At 43.4% G+C, this 18819-nt stretch overlaps 1 protein-coding gene across 2 annotated transcripts in view; it reads right to left on the bottom strand.

Annotated features, from left to right (window-relative positions):
- Positions 1-6376: 6376 nt before the first annotated feature.
- pik3r2 (phosphoinositide-3-kinase, regulatory subunit 2 (beta)) overlaps positions 6377-18819 on the bottom strand; it is a 28170-nt gene continuing 15727 nt past the window's right edge. For both annotated transcript variants that reach the window (XM_076746033.1, XM_076746032.1), the window contains exons 3-16: positions 16966-17058; positions 14759-14833; positions 13932-14084; positions 12270-12480; positions 12046-12131; positions 11705-11807; positions 11361-11459; positions 10954-11134; positions 10692-10811; positions 10293-10435; positions 10027-10203; positions 9856-9927; positions 9567-9737; positions 6377-8381 (exon numbers count right to left, since the gene is read on the bottom strand). In XM_076746033.1, coding sequence (XP_076602148.1) covers positions 8174-8381; positions 9567-9737; positions 9856-9927; positions 10027-10203; positions 10293-10435; positions 10692-10811; positions 10954-11134; positions 11361-11459; positions 11705-11807; positions 12046-12131; positions 12270-12480; positions 13932-14084; positions 14759-14833; positions 16966-17058 — 1892 coding nt within the window. In that variant the 3' untranslated portion in view covers positions 6377-8173. The remainder of the gene's footprint in view (positions 8382-9566; positions 9738-9855; positions 9928-10026; positions 10204-10292; positions 10436-10691; positions 10812-10953; positions 11135-11360; positions 11460-11704; positions 11808-12045; positions 12132-12269; positions 12481-13931; positions 14085-14758; positions 14834-16965; positions 17059-18819) is intronic.

Genomic DNA, 18819 nt, shown 5'->3' with positions numbered 1-18819 from the left:
TTCCTCTTAAACCAGGACAGACAAAAAGCAGACAGGACACAGCGCCACTCTGCATGATTCACTCAGCTTCCTGTCTGTTTCCCTGTGTTTTGGCTTGGAGTGTCAGGGATCAAATTTAAGCACCACACTGAAAGACCATCTTTTTTAATTGTTTCAGTTTTTACAGTATTATGCTGCTTTCATACCTGTGTGCCTTTGCCATATTAACCCAGTAGTAAATGTGGGTTACACTGTATTAGAAAGTGTCACCATTCACTCAATCACAAACACACATTTTCTCACTTCCCTTTACTGGCATGTGGACGTTCACATAGCTTTTGTTTGTAATTTGAGATATGAAGCTTATGTCTCCACCCTGATGTAATGGAAGTTGATCATATTTCATTTGCAGCTCTCACAACGTTAAACGATCACGTTTTCCAGCAGCGTTGTCTTTCTTGACAGAAATGCCCTGGTTACTCTGGTTAAAGACCTCACTATGAAGTTTTCATTGGAACAGCTTTCTACCAAAGAACTAGGTTCCCGGGAAAACTGTCCACAATTAAAGAGAAGCGAGAAAATGTTTTTTCTTAAAAGGTTCCCTGTTTACATTAAGCATTTCTCCCCAAAATGCGTTGTGTATCCTTGAGGCTGTAAATGTATAGTGATACAAATGTATACTCCCATTGTCTAAATAATTATGTGCACTGTGTGATATTTTCTGCCTCTTGAGTAAGAATGTTTAACTGTCAGTTCCCAGCGTGTGAGAAGTGTTATGAAGGGCAAAGCTGTTTGGAATTCAGCCTTCAGCTCTTTCAGCAGATAGAGGCAGAGAAACCCCCCGCCCCCCCGGGAAGGTTGGACAGATGAGAGCTACGACTGGACAGAGGGATTACTGTAAACCTGTCTCGTATGTATACATACTGCAGAGTACGCATGGCCAAGTGAGCGCCACGGACTACACAGCAGGGTCAGCCAGAGTACAACTAGCACGAGTACATCAGTGCGTGAAAGTGTGACAAGGTGATGATCAGCTCGTCATGATGAAGCAAAGACAAACAAAACACACCAAGACAAAACCAGACAGCGGTGAAACTTTATTTCATATATCTTTTATTGTCTTTTTAAAATCATTGCATCAGCCTAAAGAAAGAACCGTACAGATGAAAGAGTACCTGTCTGAGGAGACAAACACAACTCTGAAGCAAGCTGTACACGAGAGAGGAAGAAAGAAATGTCGCATCTGAATTAAGACAGACCAACGGAGGGAGGAGAACACAAGAGAAGAGGAGTAACCGTCTTTACGTGCATAGGGGTGGGGCACACCTCAACCAATAGGCCTCTACTGGCTGAAACAACAGTGCTCCCTCTGAGTTCAATTGCACTTTGGTGTAGAGTAGCTTTATCTGACTGCCCCATTCATTTCCATTCAACGCTTTTGAAAGAAAGAGAAAACCGCATCATTGTTACTGTGCATTAAGAACTGTACACCTGCTGCTGCTGCTGCTGCTGCTGGGGCGGTGATGCAGGAGGCAACCGGTTGGGCAACACGGTCGAGCAAAGGGAACAAGACGCTGCCTTGTTCTGAGTGTGAAGATGTGTGTTTGTGTGTGTGTTGCTGCTCTGTGCTGTTGCCCGGGCTGCTGCCAAATGCATCACGGCCAATCTTGCCTCCAACATGCAGAGTTGGGTCTTGAATATGAACTACTGTACACCAGTGAAAAATACTACAACATTTCAATCAGAATAATCAAACAAATGACAACCTGAGCGATCAGGTCGAAGTCCAGACTGAGAAATGAGGATGTGAGAAGACTGGATTCAGGCAGAAAGAGGAAATGAAAATGCAGCTTTTAACGTCATCATATTTCAAACGGAAATCACACACAAGCTGAGACGATAGTGGATATAATTTTGGTCTTAAGAATGAGTTAACCCACCAGAAGAGCAACTGATTCAGCTTTTCATTTGAGTATCGTTTGAAGTGCAAAATCAAGAAAATTATGTTTCTTGATAGTTATTCCTGAATTTTCAACTTTATGTTCTAAAACTGCACTCGTGTGTTCACCAAGTGGCGAGTTTGCACTGTCATTCACAACGTGTGGGTATCACCCCCCGCAGATTCTTTGAACCGAGTCCTTACCAGAGAAACGTCTGGCAGAGCCATACTGAAATCTACCGAACTGTACATAATATAAACAGCAAAAGATGCGACAGCGTCTCAAGTTAGGATTCAGTCCTGCACATACAAGGCTCAGTGTAAGGTGAAGTAGTCAGCAGGTAAAGAAGGACAGAGACTGATGAATACCTGTGTATTATGGCAAAATGAATCTTGTTCAACTATCCTGTTGAGTTATTATTTTGAAATTGAGGGAGCACTGTTCTCATAAGTACCAAAACAAAAAGAGAACAAACTGGAACAGAGAAAACAGAACAAGCAGTCATAACATCTTCAAGTTTAAAACGACAGGAAATAATGAAATATAAATCAATCTATCACAGCCACTTTGAGGGACAGACAGATTGATCCTCAAACGCATATTTACTATTTGGTTAATTACATGTTGTAAACATTTGTATTTCTTTTTTCTGTATGAAGGAAAAATTTCAAGCTAGCTTATTTTTTTCTTTATAGGCTCTGTAAGGTTATCATTAACAGATATAAGCAAACAAACAAAAATAAACAACACTTGGACAGACAAATCTATCAGCTTTTTTAAAAAGCCAAATAAAAAAACAAACAAACAAACAAAAAAAACAATATACTCAGGCACCATAAAAGAACACTTTCCAATGCCATCATTGTTCCAGGTACAAGGATCTGCGTACAGGCGTGATCGTGAACCGTTGAGTCGTGTACCTTTTTCTCTGTCAGCTTAACAGGTTTCACCTTTTCTTTTTTTCCTGCCTGAATGTGTGTGTGTGTGTGTGTGTGTGTGTGTGTGTGTGTGTGTGTGTGAGTCCAGGCCAACGAAAAAACAAACAAAAAAAAACCCTTTGAGCGACCACAGAGATGGACCAGAGGACGATTCAGTGGTGCGATGGTTCACTTTGCTGGAGCATCAGTGTCCAGTCTGCGGTCGATCTCTGCGGCCGCGCCCTAAGTGTATCTTCTGTGGTGCAACTTTAACACTCAAGTCTACTCACGAAAAACAGAATCGTCCAAACGACAAAACAGATTCTCAAGTTCAAGAAAAAAAAAAAAAAAAAAAGAGAAATGAAACAACTCCTCTCTAACATTTAATAAATGCAAAGCAGCCAAGACTGCATTTAACATATAGACTCAGCTCTGTAAATATTAACACATGTACATAAGCTTGCTTCATCCTCTGAATGCACCTGATAATCATGCGTAATAGATTACATGTATGTCGATCAACTGTAACCACAAAGTTTGTTGCTGATCACGATGAAGCTCACTGCAGCTGATTAGTAAAAACGCTTGCGTTTCAGTGACTGCTTGGATACAAAGCAGCCGTGGAGCAAGTCTAGAGATCATGTTCACATCAAAGCCTCTTTCTGATTTGTTTCAAGCACAATCCAAATCAGAATTACATCATCCAAAAATATAGATATCTAAGTATATGTTTCAAAATATTTATTCTCTAGTATGTCTTGCATTCTTCAAACCTTAACAGACACCAAATATATGTCTTTCTTTGTAGTCAGTGAAAGATGTGCTTTGTGTGTGAGGCCAGTTCAAGAAATATCCTTTACAGTGTACCAAAGCTGATGAAAAAATATTTAATTCCTTGAATGATCATTCGTCGTATAGAAAAATGTGTTCCAAGAAGCTCCGACACAAATGCATATCTAACAGATGAGCGGGATGAAAGCTTTGTGTTTCAGACTAACATCGACCAAAAGTGGGATTAAAGCCTCAACTCTACGTCGAAGCCCAACAAAGTCTTCATCTTCGGCGCGGTCCGTGTCCGCCTCCCTGCCTGACCGGGTTTCATTGCTACTGAAGTTGCATTGCTTCTAGCTATTACACATCTGTGATTAACATGGCATATATGGCAGATGAAAGTGGTCACAGACACTGCAAAAATGTTCATCTTAACAAGTGATGCAGGAAGCTATTCAATTCCACATTTCTATTTCTCTTAAAGCACCTAAAAACACTGAGCAAATGGAAGCAGAACCACCTGCTTCACGATCTGTTTTGGGATTAACTGCAGCTATCTCGCTCCATTGGCATGATGTTTGGAAATGGTTGGCCCGCCAAAATCCCCCCCAAAAAACACACTGTTTCCACCTTCCCACAGCAGTATCCATGAGCCGATCGTTTAGCTTCAAAAAAAAGTGTTGGTGTAATTTGGGCGGAGTGGCCCTTTTGGGAAATGACTGTCGTTCGCCTTGTTAAGTTGGACAATTTTGCCGCGTGGACACAAATTGCATAATGAGCCAGCAGCTCTCCTTAAAGTCGTTTTGAAAAGTATTACAAAGTTTATACAGTCCATATAGTAAAACTAACTCTATAATGAAAACATCGCAATCAGTCAAAAGCCTCAAGAATTACACGACAGTTGTTGACCGCAAAAACAATAAAAGCATATACTGTACACTTTATACTCCGATATCATAAAGAAACACGTCAATCACTGCCGATATACTGTATGGAAAGACCTTAAAACTACCAACTAAAAACACTATTGACAACTGAGCTTCACCACTGTCTGTGAGTCTATGGTTGTTGGGCGTTAGACACACTCCTCTGAGTGTGTGGAACAGAAAAAAGTGCAGTCACAAAAGTGTTGGTCCAACAAACTGGATAAAGGATGCGTCAGCAGTCGCGGATGACTCAACCAGATCGCCTGTTCGCCAAGGAACTGACTCTTAATACAAAACACTGAGAAATGCTGCATGCATTATTTGAGAGCTTATCAAATGAGCTTCGAACAACTGGGGCTGGGCCACGGATGTGTACGTTCACATTTCTATCTTATCTGAGTTTTAATCAAAAATATATCAGACAAACTTAAAAAAGAACAACACCAGAGAAATCTAGCTTTGGTGCACAGTGAGAGCGAGCACCGAGCTACTGTACAGCCCCAACCATAGAGAGAAGGAATATGTAACAACTACAGATGTAACAACAAAGAGGCACGACTAAAATCTGTCACTCTTTTATCTATAACATGCTCAGATTTGCTCTAACGCACGCACACACACACACACACACACACACACACACACACACACACACACACACACACACACACAATCACATATAACAACTACGCTCATTTGCCAGATACCTTTTTCGTCTTTGATAAATGGCAAATGTGTGAACCATGGGGCACAGCATGTGGTAGCGGTGGCACCGTCTTGTAGAGCAGCGCTCCAATGACAACGAGGAGAAGACGAGCTCATCACAACAACTAAAGGCACTTCTAATCTGTCTCACTCACGGTCGTGTAGCCCTCAGAAGAAGCACCGCCGTCACCTCTAGTTTAATTCTTGGGATTTTCTACGTGCCAAGAACTGTGCAAAGTACAGTACAGTTGATTCGTCCTGACCGAAGTCAAAGGGATGTCTTGATTTGAAACTCTTCAGGTCGAGTTGGGTTTCACTTGAGATGGGTCTGTTTGGAAACGTGTTGCTACCTGAACTTTGTGAATTGACTGAAATGATAGTCTGCTGAAAAGCCCTGCTGGAAGCTCTTCAGATGAAACAAAGGTCTGATATGAACGCAGAATTGACGAGAAGAGTCTGCGATTATTATATTTTGGAAGGAAACTTCAATTTCTATCCCTCCTCAACAAAAATAAATCTAAAAATGCCAAATGTGCAACGGTGCACCTTCTTCTCTAAAACCCTCTACTGCCAATGACTTTTCACTCGTCTATAACTTTCTACAAAAATACTTCTTTTTGGCAATCTGCATCAACTATGTGAAAGAAACTTGAGAGATCATTCATGTTCATTCAGCGACAGAAATCAAACTCAACAGACGCATCATGTGACGCCTCGTCCGTTTCATCGACCGTGCAAGAGAAAGTGAAAAACCCTGCCTGTGGACAAACGCGCTGTGCTTTTAAAGTGACAAAGAACAAAGATGGTACAATCTTTACCTCAAGCCAAATGAACATGAGGGAAACGGGGAGGAATTCATCGCCACAGCACAGAACAGAGGGAGGGACCCGACGGGAGAATCTAAAGCGTATTATCCACATACGAACGTGTTGTGCTCAGTACCGTACTACTGCGCATCATACTGTATACGCACTGCAAAGAGTACAATTATCAAGCACTGGTGCCAAGTGAAGGAACGCAAAACAACCCAAATGAAGGACTCCATGCATACTGTACTTGATAATCTCTCAGACCGCAGAGGCCATGCTGTATGGCAAAAGGACTGGTTCTGTTTTTTTTTTTTTTTCTTTTCTTTCTTGCTACATGAAAGGACATCCTTCATTTGGCTCACATTAGGTGGATACGGTGCATCCTCAAACAGAATCTAAGAGCATAGCAAATATTCTGAAAACATAAACACAGCCATGAAACTGTATAAAGTCACATACACTGACTGCATGTGTGTCTGAAATATACTGTACATGTATTATATTACTGCTTTTTTTTTTTTGTTTTGTACATCAATGTTCTACAGCTCCGTGAGTCAAGCTTGTGATGAAATGAACAGTCGAGCGCAAGGGCGGGAAGCAGGAGTAAATCTGCATCAAAAAAACAAACAATAAACATCTGCAAGGACACTGTACCGCTAAAACAGTCTAATCTAAGTAGAGACGAGGCAAATACAGTACCAAAGATACAATAATCACACAGATTGATGCTCTGCAAGTGTCTTAAGCGTACAGAAGCAAGACACGTAAGAGGAGCACTAACAGTTATGCCTTAAGTCAATGGCTACAGGTGCTACAGTATTGAAGAGGATGAAAAAAGAAGGAAGAAATCCGAAACAAAGAGATGCAGGAGTCTTTCCACAATTTCCATTTAGGAAACCTGAATCATGTGGATTTGCATTTATCAATGTACCTCTTCATCTAGCATACTGTGATTAAGAAGTCGTTCTATGTTCACAATATACTAAATACGTACCATGCATGTCTATCCTGTTATACAGCATTTACTGTACGTTGTACCTCGTCAATATAAAAGGAGGCCCACTGAGAGAGAGAGAGAGAGAGAGAGAGCGACAAGCCAAAGCAGCTGGAAATAAAGATCATATCATAAAAAATATACCTATATGTGTGTGTCTTTTAAAGCTTCAGCTTCGTCTACGTCGACAGCCGCTCGTGATCCCCTTCCTCCTTCCAACCTCGACGTGCCCCCTTGTTCTAGTGACACAGGCTTGTGGTCATTCAAAGCTATTACTATGGCACTTAAGCAAGCTTTAAATTCAATCAATCTTTTCGAAAGCATTAAAAAACATCAACCCCAGCCATTTCTCTACCCTCCCCTCCCCTCCCCCACCCGGCTCCAGTGACTACACCCCCCTGGTCCTCGGTTTCTCAGCCGCCTTCAGGTGTGAAGCGAGCAGCCTGGTTTAGCCAAGCCAGTCCTTTCAGCGGATGACAGCTCAGGCTTTTGTCGACGGAGAGTTCGCAGGCAGTCTGGGGATGACAGATCGGGCCTTTGTCTGTGGACAGTTGTCACGTGTTCAAGGCAAAAAAAATAATAATAATAAAAAAAAAAAACACAAGCGCCTCCTGTAAGTTTTCCCATCATCCCTCCATCTGGTTTTTCTCCTCTTCTCCACGATCTTGAAAAACAATTTTTGTGTGCTTATTTTGTCTTCTTTTGACACATTTAGACTGTTTTTTTTTTTTCTCGGTCTCAAAACTGTTTTCTTTGTGAATCTCTCGCACTTTTTTTTTCATAACTGACACTGTAGAGTCACGGCTGGCTAATGCGACTCTCTCCTCGAGCTAAAACTCTGAGCATCAGCCAGGCTAACTGTACAGTGCTTCGTTTATGGTAGCAGTGTGCTTATTGTGAAGCCATGCTGTTAGCAGGGAGTGCTCGTTGCTGGGCTGGGGTCTGTGTGGAGAATCAGCACCAGCCTCCAGCCGAAAACGGATGAATTTTAAATCGTGGCTGTTGACTTTATTTTTTATCGCCCCTTAATCAACAGCAAGCATTGTTCAGAGGTTCATTTTTTCCCCAATGCACATGAGTGAAAATGTAGTTCCCCCACCCTGGCTGGTGTCCTACACTGCTGGTGGATAATTCATCTGGGGTGCTGGTTCTGGTTCTGAGAGCGGGCCAGGACTGGATAGGCAAGATTTACATTCAGCTGGTCGTTGTGTTGGACCAAGGAGACATTTTTGTAGTGGAGCACCAGGTCTTTGAGGGACGAGTACAGATTGTAGGGCTCGGCGAATCCATAACCTGTGGCCGTCTTGTAGATGACGCAGTGCTTGGTGTCACCCTCCACACTGGAAAGAAGGACAGAGGTCATTTTTACAGATGCTCTTGTCAATATATAAATCACTTGAGTTACTGAGTTCCTTCAGAATGAGCTAACTTCACCATTTAGCTGGCTTATGTGTTAGTGGAAACAGACATTATGGGTTGACAGAGCAGGAAGAGCGAATGCGTAATCAATGTGAGCTAGTTCCAGGCTCCTGGTGTTGTGCTGAATGTCAGGAGAAAAACAGTGAATCCACAAAAAACTCCCTGCTCTTAGTTTTGTTCTTAGCTGATTTTTTGGCCACTTGTCGGCAGCAGAAACAAGCTGTGAACACAACATTGACACATTATGAGCTTTTACGTTGATATGGAAAACCTGTTAGCTAAACGTTTATTTACACATCTAGCAGTTACGGAGCAACATTAATATTTATTTAGAGTCGTCCAATATTCACTTCTTTTAGTTTTGTTTTTGGTCTCTACCACCTCCTGAGGGAAATACCTGGTACTTCACCACCAGCTGTTTGTCGTAGAGCAGGAAGTCTACAGTGGGTTTTTAAAGCTTTTTCACTATAAACAGCTGCCTGCTGTGGCTGACACCATGAGAGCAGTGAGAGTGAACCAAAACAGTACAGCTGTGGACCGAACAGCTAAACAATGAGCCATAAAGCTCTGTAGAGCTGAGGGGAGCTGCAGATTGAGGTCATGATTCTCTGTAGGTTCATCAGTGCGAGCGACCTTTGTGTGACTGTCATTTCATATAGTGCCGTTATAAAAATATCGATCCATCGAACCCTCACGGCTCAATTAGATGGGCTCACGTACCCCTTCATCCTCCCCTTTTGACAGATATGCTTCATGGAGAAAATACAGGAGTTGTGCCAGTTAGGTGGCTGCATGTGAATCCATGAGGACTTTTAGGCTTGTTTTTCATTTAGACTTTTCTGCTTGCCGGAGTACTAGTTATACCTCACGCCCAAATCTGAACACTTCATGTGAAGGTGCCTCGTGTTGGTGAGAAACTGTGCAGCTGGCCTATCAGCCCTACAAGATTACTGCTAATGTACATTATATATGATAGATCATTAAGAAATATCCTGCTATCAAACTAACACTGTCTACATTTGGTCAGTTATCTAAGTGGATCAAGAAATACATCATCATAGCATAGAAAACCAGAACTTCTCCAAAGGAGCACAAACTGAACTTACACTACAGAACAGGCGTAGGAGCCCTTCTGTGATTGGCTCTCACGGATGAGGAAGGTCCCGTCACATTTGCCTCGCAGCATTTCCTCGGCCTGGGTGCGTTTGATGTCACCCACATACCAGGTACACTCATCGTGGTGGGGTGAGCCCTCGTCCTCCTCGACTGAGTAGGAGCTGGAGACGCAGAAGTGAAGCAGCAGACACTTGATCACATGACATATCATGAACACTAAGGCAGAGACGCTACAGCACAGTCATCTGCAAGCTGCAGAGCCGTTACTCAAACACTCACTCATCAGCATCATTCTTTATGCCCAGCCATTCATTGATCTTCTTCTGCCTCGTCCCCTTCTGCGTCAGCCATCTGCGAAGCCAGAACATTAAAGATTTAATGCTGACAATTTACCAATATATAACGTGCACGTATTCTCTACAGAAAAGTCATTTGATCGATTCTCCTTACATCAGGTACTGGTCTCTGATTTTGCGGAGCTGCATGAGATCTGGCTTGAGGCTGTTCATCTTCTTGTCGATCTCTCTGTTGTCAGAGACCTGCTGTCTCAGGTCCTGCTCCAGCTTACGCTTGCTGTCGTGGATCTCCTTCACACGAGACTTCAGACGCTCGGAGTTGCTCTGGATCCTGATTTGAGAGAATGACAGAATTACATCTACGAATGTGTTCTTCGGTAAAGTCGATGCTTTGACTTCCTGCCGCAAACATAAACTTACTTCTGAATCTCTTTCTCGTTGCCCTCCCGTTGGAATCGCTCCAAGGACTCTCTGCTGTAGCGCTCCTGAGTCTCAAACTGCTCCTCAAAGATCTTGATGGTCTCATTGAAGGCCTCGATGGCTGTGCGCTTCATCTGCAGCTCCTGTGGGACAGAGGGACAGAGGGACAGAGGGACAGAGGGACGGACTGTGACTGAGCACTTGACGTTTTCATTTTGTCCTCAGCTGCTGATATGACACACACCCGGTCTTCTACCTGCTCATGTTAAAAACACTCTGCTTTTGTGTAATATTAAAGGTAACAGAGGTGGATGCATAATGTAGTACAACCCGTGTGTGTGTGTGTGTGTGTGTGTGTGTGTGTGTGTGTGTGTGTGTGTGTGTGTGTTGAACTCATACCTGTGAGGTGCGTGTGTACTCCTCGTACAGAGAGTCATACTCGCGGCTCTTCTCCTGGTACTGCTCGTGATACACTTTCAGCTGCTCTCCCACCTCCTCTATGCTGTTCTCCTTCACCAACTGAGCCGAGCAAAATGCAGATGAGAGTAAAAATCACAACTTTGATGAATGAAACAATGAAACAGAGAACAAAGGAGGCTTGTGGGAGGATTTTGCTTGTAATTGAAATGATGGTGATACAAAGTGTGTCAGCATCACCAACCTGCTGGTATTTGGAGACCGGGTACAGAAGCTTGGTGTCCAGCTTGGCGTTGTACTGGGCCAGGGACTCGTGGCGGTAGTGGTTGATGAGCTCCACTACAGACAGGAAGGTAAGAGGCTCTGAGAAGCCGTACCTCCCGTCTCGGTGGTAAATCTTTATAAGCTTGTTATTCCCTCCTTTCCTGCAGGGGGAGACAAATGGGAGAAAAAGGACATGAGAGGAGGCATGGCTATACATGCTGATCATCTGTTCACTTTTAGAAAGGGTCTGGTTCGCTTCACTCGAATCATGTTTTTTTGTTTTTCTTATCGAATTGATTCAAACGTGGTTCACACTGGTGTGGCAGAGCACGTGTCAGCACTGCAGATGTTCAAAAGACAAAACTCAAAGCAAAAGTGTTGCTTTACCTGAGAGTGAGAGTGTACTCGCCCTCCAGTTTACTGGAGGCATCTCGGACCAGAAAGGTGCCATCTGGAGTGTCTCGAAGCTTCTCATTCACCTCCTCTCTGCGAATATGATGACATGACAATTTACCGTAAAAATCACATAGTTTCCATGATCACAGGTAAAATAAGAAACACTGGTTTCTGTATGGTGGACTGGTAATCCTAATTTACTGCCATCTACATTCATCCCAGTACTTGTCCACTCTACGGCTGCACTTCTGTCAATGCCAATTAATATCCAATAATAAGTGAAAAAGTTAGTGTTACCCTAAATAAATCTGTAACAATCTGTTTTCATAATCTACCTGGAGATTTCTCCCCAGTACCACTCAGCATCGGTCAGCAGCCCGCTTGTATCTGTCATGGCTGATGGGGCCATTTTTGACTTGACTGGCTTTGCTGGAAGACCTGGAAACAGACACACACATAAACCCACAAAGATCACCAATAAAAGCATTTTATAGTCATGGCATGTATCCCAACAGTCACTTCACACATCCCTGGAAACGGCCAGAAAAGTATCTACAAGTGGAAGAAACTTTTTGAAAGTATGACAGAAATACTTAAAGCCACTATAATCAACATTTTACTCCATATGAAAAGGTCTTTATGCTCTACTATAACATAAACAAGGTTCTACACATACCTGGAGGGGTGAGGTCTTGCTCTGTGGTTCTCTCTATCAGCAGCCTTTCCACCACAAGGCCAGAGAACTCCTCATCTAATGACAACCTGCAAATCAACCAATCAATGGACAGTTTAACATTACACAGCAGAGACTGCTAATTCAACATGTCTGATCAATTCGAACTCTAAATTTGCTAATTTCCTTCAGCAGCTTCACAGAAAAAATCCAAGATCTCCACTTGCCAAGGGGTCGAGGGGTCGGCCCGGATCAGCAACGGTCCGAAGATCTGTCCCAGCGTGTGCGTGTCCAGGCCATTGCTGGCCTGCGCCTGGGTGACCTTGGCCAGGTGTGTGAGGAGGTACTGCAGGGTGAGACGGTTATGGAGAGGGACGGTGGTGGAGCTCTCGAGGACCAGGCTTACCTCTCTGTCATGGCTTCCGGCGGCTGCACCATCTGGAAGAGGTGTTCAAATAACCATGAGGAGGATGTGCACATAAAACTACTGCAACATCAGGTTTTTCCACATGAAGAGAACCTGAGAAGAGCCAAGCTATCAAACACAAGAACATTATGCTGAATTAGGTATTTGAGCATACTGTTTAACCAGCAACTCAAAGTCTAATTCACAATTACTCCAAATGCACAGAGAAATGGGGTCACTGCATGTTTCAGCTATATATCTGAAAGTACATCACGGTGGCCTTTGTGCAGAGGAGAATCAGCTGGAGCATTTCTAGCATACCTCAGTGAGCTCATCTTCTCCCGACACTTGACTCTGTTTTCTCAATGCAGACATGTGACTGACCTCGATCAGCTGCATATAAGGCTCAGTTTGGTCCTCATGCAGTTGTTTGCTTAAATTACAGTTACTGAAGTAGTGAAAGCTGCCTTTCTATTCACTGAAACAACATCAGCAGCACGCAGCTCATTTTGTGAGCTCGAGTGACTCTACTGCTCAGCACAAACTCTGCCTTTTGTCTACGCCGCACAGAATCCCCATCCTAACAACCCATTTTTCTACGACTGAGTCCAAAAATGTTTTCTTAAAGGACCGAAAAACACAATGTTTCAAGCTCAATTCAAGAATTTTCTATAATCAAGTGTCGATTTCTTCATTCTGGATCTAGAACAGTCACGAGCCCAAAGAGATTTAGAACAATGTAACTGTAGTCGGTCTTTTAAAGGCCCATACCAGTGGCTTTGCATGTTTGACATCATTGACTACAAACTGTGTGTTTCGCCTTGCCGTGGACCATTTTCCAAAGCGTACCATGGGTTTGTAGATTGATAAATGCATATTTTCCAAAAGTTCCAGGCGCCACTGGTTTCAGTTCATGCTAGAAATGTACGAACAAAGACTTGCAGAGACTTGAATCTCTCTGAAGATGGATAATCCATCACAGAGAACTGAGAAATGTAGCTGCTTTTATGTTTTTTTTTGCAAACCTTATTGTTATGGTTGTTTCAAATAATACAGATCATCAGTTCAAGACTTTAAGGCAGCTGACGGAGAACCATCGGGCGCTCAAGCTCTCATCTAAAATTGAACATGACAATAATGTAACTTTTTAAATGAATCAACAAAAAATGTAAAGGAGGAGCGATGGAAAAATGGTCAGTGATGAATTCAAGCAGGTTTCAGTAGATTTTTATACTATACCTGCATAAATTTAAAACCCCTCAGCTGCAAGTTAATGTTAAAAAAAAAAATAATGGTGTGCTTTGGAAAATGTTGGCAGCAGTGTACAGAATCTGTGACTGTATCAGCTAAAACCTCTGCTAATGGTCCATTAACAATCCACGACAGCAGCAAGATACATAAAAGAGGACACTCTTTCCTAATTAGAAAAATGTACGTTTAGTCAATTTAAGAATCAAGTGGAAGCTCTTGAGATCAGACCTACCTGCCGACTGCTGGAGGACCTGCTGCTGCAGTGTGACGGCCGTTTGAAGGTGAGGGTAGATACACGCGGGGATGACGGCCGACGGGAGGTCTCTCAGGTAGCGCAGCACACACTCAGACAGGGGACCCACATCTTGCTGACCCGTGTCACTCTCTGGAGCCCAGAGGGAAAGACATCTAAGTTCTTTATTTGTCATATGCACAGTACTTACAGCGAAGCAGTTGATGGTAATGAAATTCTTGTGCTCAGGCTCCCTCCAGCATTGCTCATACAAACTGTAAAAGTTAAAATACAGGAATAAAGCAGAACACATAAAGAACAGGATAAAAATGTCCTGTAGTGATGACCAGTTAATATATACTGTGATGTTTAAGAGCTTGTAGACAGTGATAAAACAAATATACAGATAAACTGCCACGAGTGCAGGCAGGAACAGGCAGTATAAATACATATACTGTATATACATGCACACGTATATTTAGGGACAACAAGAGGGACAAATCCACCAAACTCCATCAATCATCCACAAAAAAAGTCTGCACTCTTAATACTGTTGGCTTTTGTGGGCTAAATTCTTAATAAATTTACATGAGGCAGTAATTTCTGTAATATAAACAAACATTATCGATACAGGCCTTAGACCTATTGTACAAATGTATAAAAAACTGTGATCAAGAAACACTGAGCAGGAAATTTTCCAGCATTTCCTCAAATCTACTTTGGTCTTTCTGTACTGGCTCTAATGCAATGTGAAATATTACACACACTATGCAAAAACAACAGAATGAAGATTAAAAGATGTTTATCTCAGACTCAGACTAACTCACCAGAGACCAGGCTGGACACTTGGCTGTCTGAACCTGAGGAATCAGCTGTCCTGTACAAGGTCGTGCAGTCCAGACCTGAGAAAGACAAAAAGAGCAGCTGAGCAAAGGTTCACACGACTGATGGAAAATCTGGTCAAATAAGAAAAATCAGAGCTCAGCTAAGCTAAAGCAGAAGAGAGACGGGGAATTTAAAATAGAAATCATACGTTCCAGCAACAGAAAACAAATATTCTTAAAATGAATTGCACATGTGAGTCCTACGCTGCAACCAGAAGCTCGTTCTGATGTCAGAGATGACGCTGCAGCTGCCTGACTCGGACGAGATAATCGACAGCAGCGTAAAAGACGCTCCACGGAGATGCTTAATGACCAGCTGGACGAAATCAGTTTGAGAAAACAACAACTTATACGTGACAAAGAACGAGGCCAAATCATTTCTTCTCCATATACTCAGATAAAGTTCAGCTGCGTGCTGCTTTCAGGTGATCAAAGAGAAGAGTTGGTGCTTCAAATGTTGTTTTTTTGTACAAGAAATGTTCAAAGGAGCAGAGCCAACACGTTCCAGTGTTAGTGTGGCATTTTTGTTTGCTTGATTCATTTAGTGGCTCTGCCGCAAGACGCAGACACAGAAAACTGAAACTTGAAACTGAAAGTGTGGATAATGAAATGATCTCGAGCCATCCGTTCTGGCGCTATAGCGTAACTGTGTAACCTGCACATTGAATGATAAGGGAGTTTTTTTATGTCGTGTTTCATACCAGACTTCACACACATCCTGTGAAAATATCCCTGAATGTTTTACCTCAACATTTCTCTTTTGGGTCCCGGGCTTAAAAAGCATGTAGGACCACCAGGTCTGGGCAGCTTGAGAGAAGTCAGTCTCTCAGAGAGTCGTGAACACCACACCACGCAGTCAGAGTGTGTGTGCATCCACCGCTGGGAAGTAATTCAATATTACTGCTCCATTGTATTATTTACATTCAGAGACAGACCTTCTGTCGCCCTTCTCGCAGATATCAGGTCCACGGCTGAGCACGAGAAGAATCTCGGACAGCGTGAGAGGACTCACATCTGGACTGTTCCAGATCTACTCTCTGCACCTGGTCTAAGACTCAGTCTCTTCCTTTGTGATCAACACAGAGTTTTCTTGTTGTCAGTGGGCAAGTGACAAATAAAACACAGTTGGTGTGCACATGAAAAAGCTCCTGTTTTTTTGTGTGCTTTTGTACGGTGCAGATTTGTCCCACAATGCATTGCACGAAGGATTTGGAGAAGTGACTCACAACCGCAAAAAATAATATAAATTGGTGGTGAGACTTAAAAATATCAGACATCAAGAAAACAAATATTCTGTTCTTGGAAATTCATTTTGTTTCCTCTTTGAGAAGTTCAAGTTTTTCTCATTCTTCAGTCAGGAAACGTTCTGTCTGTAACATCCTGACTTGCACTGACTGCAAAATCAAACTGTGTGTGTGTTTAGAGCTGAAACGATCTGTCAATTAATCAATTAGTCAAGTGACTGAAAATTAATTACTAACTATTATGATAATCGATTAACCTTGTTTCAGTCATTTTTACAGCTCCTCCACTGTGATGTTTTGCTGTTTTTCTCTGTTTCACATCATTATAAACTGAACATCTTTGGGGTTTACATTAAATAAGCAAATGAGGATGTTGAATTGGGGTCTGATAATTTTTTGACATCAAGAATCAAGAATTGGCAGATTAATGGAAAATGAAAGTAATTATTAGTTGCAGCCCTGCATAATGTGTGTATGTGTGTGTGTGTTTGAGAGACAGACAGAGAGAAAATACAAACAGGAAGACAGGAAAAAAGGAGGCAGAGCTGTGAACGGAGTCCCACTGAGCACTATCTGTTAATAACATAGTGTGAATCAAACCCACTGTGCAGGACCAATGAGAGCAGTTGTGACTTAAATCACATTAAACCCCATTAAAGCAGAAAATCCATATGAAGTCACTAACCAGCGGAGGAGGAGCTGTGAGTGTGCATGAACTTTTGTGTGCACTTCTTCATCTGTGTGACTGCCCGTCTGGAAACTCATGTCTATATGTCTACACTTGTGCAAACGCTGGCATGAGCGCAAGAGACAGATGGCGGGAGGGAGACAGTCGCACGTAGATGGAAAGACGGGGAGGCGAGACAGACAACGGGCGAATACGCTGGCAGGTTGACACGGATATACCTCTTTTCTCTATGGCTTGGATCAGGCTGACGAGGGCCGGGGGAGCCGTCTCTGGCGGTGTGAACTGCTCGCTAAGGTCCGGCACAGAAACAGCTGAAACAACAACACAAATCACTGTTACACTTCTGGCACAAAGCCTCCGAAAGGCCACGGGGGTGCTGCAGCACTGACAAGGGCACAGTTAACGAGGAGCAGTTGGAGATATAGAGCGTGCATAATGTTGTGTGTATAATATAAGATCCGTGAGGAACGCAATAAAATATGATAAGGTGGATTTTAGTATCCGTTTCTCAAGAAGCACACCTGTCTTGAAAAGGCGCAGCAGCAGTTAGTCGTCTGCTCTGCGTCTGTTTAGAAAGTCCTCTGCTAAAACACTGAAACGCAGAGAAATCCTGACACTTGAGATGCAAGTCACTGTGGTAAGCTTTGAGTCTGGAAGTTTATCTGATGAGATAAATGATAATAAAACCAGAACAATTTAGTAAATGCACAAAAGAATGAAAAGAGGCTTTATTCAGAGGAGCGAAAATAAGAAAAAGGCCAGAAGAAAAAAAAGAGTGCTGATGGCGAGCAAAAACTTTATCTACTTTACAACTCCCCACAGACTAAATCAAACATCTTTTCAGTCAGGGAGAAAGAGAAAAGGAGAAAGCAAGAGGGAAAAAAAGAGAGATCCCATTTCCCTCCCTCCCTCCCTCCCCCCCTCCCCCTCTTTTTTCCCTTTTCTTTTCTCCCCTCTCGCTCTCTCTCCTCCCCTCCGCTCCGTCCTGCTCGGTGTTTCGCCTTAGCTCTTTGCGTGAGTGGAGCACAATAAAGGATTTAATCAAAACTCCTGAACAAGCAAAAGCCCTGTGGCAGTGTGCCAGGCCCGGCCCGGACAGGCAGGCGGGCTGGCGGGCGGGCAGCGCCTCCTATTCGGCCCCAGAGCAGGGCCGCGAGCTGGGGGTTGAGGGGTGGGGGGTGGGGGTGACGGTGGGAGCAGGGAGGGCCTGGCCTGGCCGGGGCTTGGCAGTAGGCTCCTGTTCCTGGCACGGCTCGGCTAAACCGCTGCTGATTATTAATTTGGGGAGTTCAGACAAGAAACGCCGCGTCAGCACATTCCGTCACCCCCCCTCCCCCCCTCCCCCGGTTCTTGTTCTCAGTCTCTCTGGATCTCTCTCGCCCTCGCTGCCTCTCTCTCCCTGTCCTTTGCTCTCTTGCATTCTTGCTCTTGCTGGACCTTCTTTCTCGCTCCTTCTCTTTCTTTTTCTCCCTTTTGGTCTCTTTTACTAAAGTTTCAATTCGATCTTTCTCTCTTTTTTTCCTTCTCCATGTCTCTCTCTCTCTCTGTCTCTGTCTCCATGCCTGCCAGTTAAACATGGAAACTTTGCCTGGCAGTGTCTCCGGCTCTCTAGCGAGCACACAGACAGACCTCTGCCTCTTCTTTATCCCTGTTGGCCATTTTGGCTGGCAGGTCCCTCCCCTCCCCTTCCTCTCATCTCTCCAGTGTGCAGGACAGTCTTTACATACATGTTAGCACAAAATTACAAACACAAAGCAACATGAAAATATGTCACAGCCTTCCAAGACAACTCATACGAGCTGCTCCTGAGCTCTCCGATCGGCACGATGGCGCAGATTATCAGTGTTTTTCAAAAACCCTATGAGTGTCACAACAGAAAAACGACTTAGGGACAGATCGTGCGTCTGGTTAGAAGAGAGCGATGTTGGTGGCAGAAAATCGGGGGTAACGTCTCTCGAGTCTCCTCCCTGGCCTGCTGCTCAGCAGTGGCTGTGATGGAGGGGGGCATGGGATGGTGAAACCGAATCCAGAAAGTCCAGAGTGAGTAATGGATCCATGAATTTTTAAGGATT

Source organism: Chaetodon auriga, chromosome 12 (genome assembly GCF_051107435.1).
Source record: "Chaetodon auriga isolate fChaAug3 chromosome 12, fChaAug3.hap1, whole genome shotgun sequence".
Classification (NCBI taxonomy): Eukaryota; Metazoa; Chordata; class Actinopteri; order Chaetodontiformes; family Chaetodontidae; genus Chaetodon; species Chaetodon auriga.
Note: the sequence above shows the minus strand (reverse complement) of the source record. Positions and strands in the feature narration are given on the sequence as shown.